Source organism: Taurulus bubalis (genome assembly GCF_910589615.1).
Source record: "Taurulus bubalis genome assembly, chromosome: 9".
Taxonomy (NCBI): Eukaryota; Metazoa; Chordata; class Actinopteri; order Perciformes; family Cottidae; genus Taurulus; species Taurulus bubalis.
Window position 1 is genome coordinate 5110944 of NC_136597.1, and position 6000 is coordinate 5116943.

General features: G+C 43.1%; 1 protein-coding gene across 1 annotated transcript in view; it reads right to left on the minus strand.

The window, feature by feature from the left end:
* fa2h (fatty acid 2-hydroxylase) overlaps positions 1-3803 on the minus strand; it is a gene marked incomplete at both ends in the record, with an annotated part of 28345 nt that extends 24542 nt beyond the window's left edge. Inside the window, 2 exons of the mRNA XM_079224091.1 lie at positions 2969-3096; positions 3747-3803. Of these exons, the coding sequence (XP_079080217.1) occupies positions 2969-3096; positions 3747-3803 (185 nt within the window). The remainder of the gene's footprint in view (positions 1-2968; positions 3097-3746) is intronic.
* Between the last annotated feature and the right edge of the window lie 2197 nt (positions 3804-6000).

Consider the following 6000-nt stretch of genomic DNA (forward strand, 5'->3'; position numbering starts at 1 on the left):
GTTTTACATTTTCAGCAGATAAGACAATAACAATGTTCTTTACAAGGAAACAAATTGGTAATGAGGTCAAACTAAAACTATATAATCACGAATTGTAAAGAGTAAAACACTTTTTGGGTGTGTGGTTTGACAAAAGGGCCACATGGGCTGTACATATTAAAAAAGTAGAGGATAAGTGCTAAATATAATGAGGTGTTTGGTGGGAAGGGAATGGGGGGCAGATAGAACTGCTTTGAAATTATCGGTGTACACAGGGGAAATGCTGGCAATAATGTCTGCATTACAGTGGATAGAGGACACAAGACCATTGAGGGCCATCATTTGTTCAGACTCCATCATGCAGCGTATAGAACAGTCATTCAGACAGTAGACCAGACATCCTCATTGAAATACAACAAACATTATACAGGATTCAAATGATGGGTCTGACAGTAGTGTTCCTGGTTCCAGCACATGTTGGTGTCAGAGGGAATGAAATGGCAGATAAAGCGGCAAAAGAAGCCACAAAAAATAATTGCACAAAAGTTGAAGTCAAATTCAGCAAATTAAAAACCAAAAGCATTATTAAAAAGAGGTTAAAGGAAAGGTGGCAGAAGCAATGGGAGGAGGACGGCAATGGGAGGAGGACATAAATGGTTTTTCAGAGTCCAGATGAAAGTGGGAGAAATTAGATGTGCAGGAAGGAACAGGAGAAGAAACCGTCAAATCAAGACTGCCATTTGGACACACTGGGCTGAATAGTACGCTACAAAAAAATAGGGAAACATGACACAGGCAAATGTGGGCAAGAGGAAACAATAGAACATGTTATTCTACACAGACAGAAATATGAGCATGAAAGAAGACAGCTATTTGGAAGCCTCGGCAAGGAAAAAGTACAAATAATCGGTATTCTGCCCAAATAACTTAAGTGCTATTACAGTATCTTAGAATAACAAATATTATTGAGAAAAAAATTTGCCCTGGGTTTATTTATTTCAGTTGGTTTGCTTTGGTTTCTACATTAGTAATGCAGGGCTCTCAAGTTTTTAAGACAGGTAAGAGTGACATATTCTGGTAGTTGTTTTTACTGACCACAACCCACTTACCTTCCTGAACTCCTTGACGTGTTCCAACCAGAGGTTAATCAGGTGGTTATGTGATGGGGACGGACAACGTGGTAACGGACGTGCTGTCCAGGGCTCCCCAGCGACGAGAATGTTCAGGACAAAAGTAAAGTGTGCAACCATTACAGCATGTTTCTTTCCAGAGAGCTCCACTTCCATATTACACTCATTTCATTTGAATCTTGTAAAGAGGGAGATAGTCCTCCTCATTATATATGTTATACCTCTCTAAAGCATGTCCAGATATCCATTGACACTGCTAAAGCCCAGCAAAAAAAGCACATCAGTACCACAGTGATAGTAGATGGATAGTGAATGGTGGGCTAATCTATACATAACTAATATTGAGCTTTAAAATCACTTCAATTCTGCAAAAATGTTAATTAATTAATGTATTGTAATATTGAATGGATAATGCCCGGCTGCTGTTTGGTTACATTAATATGACTTGTGCAACCTTGTTTCTTGACTTCCTCCGCATGTGATTTTCATCAGTTTAATAAAACGCATTGAACATCCATGTATGTATAACAGTCTTACATCCATAATGAATGTGTACAGGTCCATTTACTGTCACTTGCAATTGGTTGATTATTGTGCCCATGTACAACCTGCCCTGCATGTGTCTGCTCAGATCTCTCCGTCTGATCTGTGTGACACTGCACGTTTAACTGTGAAAAAGGAGTTAGTTTCTCTTAGTTGTTGCATCAGACTGTACACCAGATGTTTTGCGGTTGACCCCTGACCTCCAGTGGCAGGCCGTGCATTTCCTACCCAGGTCTGCTCTCTGATATCATGTACATAAATACGGGGATGACGGGAAGTTGTTCGGCGCGCACCCCCTCCATATTGGACATATTGACCGAGTATTGACCGGAACTTTCATCTCATAATTTCATTTTTATATCGTGCAATAACAATCAAATGTTTCATTGATCTATTTAGGCCGACAGTATATGTACCTGACAATACTCTTTGAGCCGGACCTGTTTGTTGCAAAGTAAAAACACAAATGGATCTTGTAGTTATTTTCTATGTATTTCTTTATTTTGTTATGCCTCTCCAGTGTTGGTAAGTTTTATGTGATCATTTTGAAATAAGCTACAGCAGTGTTATGAACATGATAATAATGACATCATTAATTAAGTTCCCACATTGTTTCCCCCTCATATATTAACGTCATATCTTGTTCCCATGCACCTGCATGTATGTATCATTACTTTCTGTTCTGGTACACAATCAGTAAAGATAACAATTGTTTATGAGAAGAAGAATTATACTACAAGTTGCTGGCTGTTCCTCCATTTTATTTGTATCAACATGTAATATTACAAAGATCAATACTTAACAGTAATAACAGTAATGCCTTTGAGTCAAATGGAAATCAAAAAGAAATGCAATTATAATTTGCACAATATTTATTGTATATAAAGTGTCATACATTTAATTATATCAGAAATATTATGACATTGTTTCTAATATAAAGACATATGTAGAAGAACATGTATGTAATCATGCTAATACAACTATAAATACTGTGCATACAGTTTACATGAACATACTGTATTCTATGTGACAAATGAAATACTTTAAAGCTTTTAGAATGATCATTTCTTGTTCAGCCTGAACCGTCAGTCTCCTTCTTGAATTCTGAGCAGATGCAAACAGCTGCTGACAGCTTCCTGTGTGTGTGAGGAGCTTCCTGTGTGTGTGAGGAGCTTCCCGAACCCTCCAGCACAGAAGAAGCAGATGGAGACAAACTACGTCCTCTGTGCTGGTGGGGACGGGACGCTCCCCGTCCTCTCGGCTGGTGGGTGGGGCGGGTGGTGTCGGGGTGGAGGGGCAGGGAGGACCGTACTCACTGGGTCTCTGACTCTCTGGGGTGCTGAGAGGGGTTCAGGTCTGTTGTGGGTCTGAGTCGTCCTGGGATGACGGGTTGGTTGACGTCCACCCTCAGCTGCCCCAAGAGTGAGACCTGAGGAGTCCTGCCCTGTGAGACACACACACAAGAGATGAATACTTTGGAACTCAACTACACAACCTTTACATTGTTGTGTTGAATCTGGCCTCCAATGATGCAATCGTATTACTGATACTTCTGTAGTCCTTGGGAGGGATTACTTACTCAGCCCACTGAAAGAAAGGCGACCGCCGCTCTCCATCTGGTCCTGTAGTCTTATCCTTCTCATCTGCTGCGTCTTGAAGGAGACCCTGGATGTTGCTTCCTGTATCACGGCCATCGATACCTGAGTAAAAGAGACTTGGAAACTTTTCTTAACGTTAGTAATTGTTTACAACACATCTGTCTGGTTCAGCCAGACACTTTCAGGGGACTCCTGTTATTGCTGGTATTAAGTGTTGTTCTGGGAAAGACACCGTATGAAGAAAAACATACACAGAATAACAACCATTCAGAATTCACAGACTTAATGCAGAGAATAAGAACAGAGCTCACACTGCAGTCGTACAGAGACCGGATAGCCCGTTGCAACGGGTCCAGCTCCCCATACTCCCGCAGTACCCTACACAAAACTCCAAAGTACACAACTGGGGGCGGAGCTTCTTCTGGACGATCCGCGCCAAAACCTCTGCTGCAGGATGCTACCTATTGCCAACCCCGCCAGACGCGAGGGAGGTTACCTTGCCCGCCAGACGCGGGGGAAGGCTGTCTGGCGCTTTATCAGTCCTGCCAGACATAAAGGTTTTACAATCCTGCAGCAAACAGGCTGTCGGTCTCAATCCGAGTCGCTGTCCTCATCCCTCTGCCAGTGTATTCTGTTTGTGGAGGATCTGAGGCCTGACTTGGAGGGTGCAGACTCTTCTGACCTCTGTGGGGCTGGGGGCGCCACGCCAAAAGGGAGGGTGAAAAGATAGCCAGGGGGAAAGGGACTTGGGTGCTGCAGGTCCTGTCAGAAACTCAGAGTTGGGAACCGCTGGGTGAGAGGGTCATCTTCATCTTTTTCTTCCTCCTCAGCGAAGCATCTTCAGGACGATCCGCACCAAGCCTCTGCTGCAGGATGCTACCTATTGCCAACCCCGCCAGACGCGAGGGAAGGCTGTCTGGTGCTTTATCAGTCCTGCCAGACATAAAGGTTTTACAATCCTGCAGCAAACAGGCTGTCGGTCTCAATCCGAGTCGCTGTCCTCATCCCACTGCCAGTATCTTCTGAAGGATCCGAGTCCTGACGTGGAGGGCGCAGACTCCCCGTAGTCCTCTTCTCTGGTCCTCTTGGCGGAGGATCCGAGTCCTGGCGTGGAGGGCGCAGACTCCCCGTCCTCTTCTCTGGTCCTCTTGGCGGAGGGTGCAAGTCCTGACGTGGAGGGCGCAGACTCTTCTGGGGATGTGGGCGCCACAGGGTCATCTTCATCTTCTTCATCCTCCTCTTCCACCACCTCTTCTTCGTCCTCTTCTTCCTCCTCCGGAGAGTCCATGGAGCCATATCCGGAATCTTCGGGATCCCAGTCTTCCTCGTTGTCCTCTCTCTCGTCGTCTTCTTCCTCGTCGTCCTCCCAGTCCTCCCAGTGTCCCTCGTCGTCCTCTCTCTCCTTGTCCTCTCCCTCGTCTTCCTCTCCCTCGTCGTCCTCTAGGCGTTCACCATGGAGGAGCTGGCGAATGAACACCTCCTGTTCCCAAACACCATACACAAAATGACCATTCACAAATGCAAGCTCCAACTCACCTTCCTTACCTTCGTCGTCTAAGGCGAGCCTGACGGGGCCTCTAGCAGGACGCTCCATGACGTAGTTCACACCAGCTGAAAGGGAAAGGTTCAAACGTAAGGATTTCTCATAACATTAAATATTTCTGGATTACATTGAGCAATAATCAAAGTTTAAAAAAAAGAAAAAACGACAGCATATCCATAACCTAACAACGCAGACAGCACATAGGAGGCTGTGCCTGTAAACATTTATAAACAGTAATATCAAACATACATAAGTTCTGCCTGTGTTAGTTTAAAGAGATGAGGGAATCAGAAACAAATAATACTGCTTCCATCTGTTCACGGGCTGTTTTACTATATATACTGTATGTATATATACACATGTATATATATACATAGAGAGAGAGAGAAATATATTCCAATGCCAATAATTATTAGTATCGTTATTGATATTGTCAGCAGTATTACTATTTGTATTTGTCTCAAACAACAATGTAGCGTTCATAATTAGCAAGCTTAAATCTTAAATTGCACATGAAGAGTGCTTCATTTAAAAAGCACAGACCATGCAGGTGCCTTTCTCGCTCAGCTTTTTTTTCTGGTCAATTAACCGACATGTTGAGTTCTCGTGAGCTCTTGGCAAATACATGTATTCTGCACCAAACAATTGTAAGGGCTTCAGTGTTTGTGTGAACAAAACAATCAATGGTTTGCAATAAACGGCGCGAACGTATTTAATTGACACTGAGGACGTGCGTCATGACGCACAGTAAAACATGGCGATATTAATCCAACATAACCATGGTAATCTCTTTCGTTTATAACTCATAATTCTCCCTGTTCATGAGGTGCAAATCACAGTGCGTGGAGGGTCCCATAATGACTTAACAGATCGCTCTTGTCCCCTCAAAACAAAGTATCGCAACAACGAGCAAAGTGCATTTCAATGTTCAATGTTAAATGTTAAATAAATCATGTATTTAATATACTAAAGTATAAAGAGCAGATGTGTGTGCAATAAGTCACGTTTCAACAGTCAAAACAAATATGGTTTCCATGGTGCACAGTCTACAGAATTCGATAAAAATGGCTCAGGCGCCATTTTGTTTTTGACATTTCAATGTTACATTTCGAGTTTTGATGCCTTAAACCCAAAATAACAAGGGTTTCGAACCTCTATACTAATCGTTAACACACTCCACACATCTCCCGCAATTTTTAAGCCATTC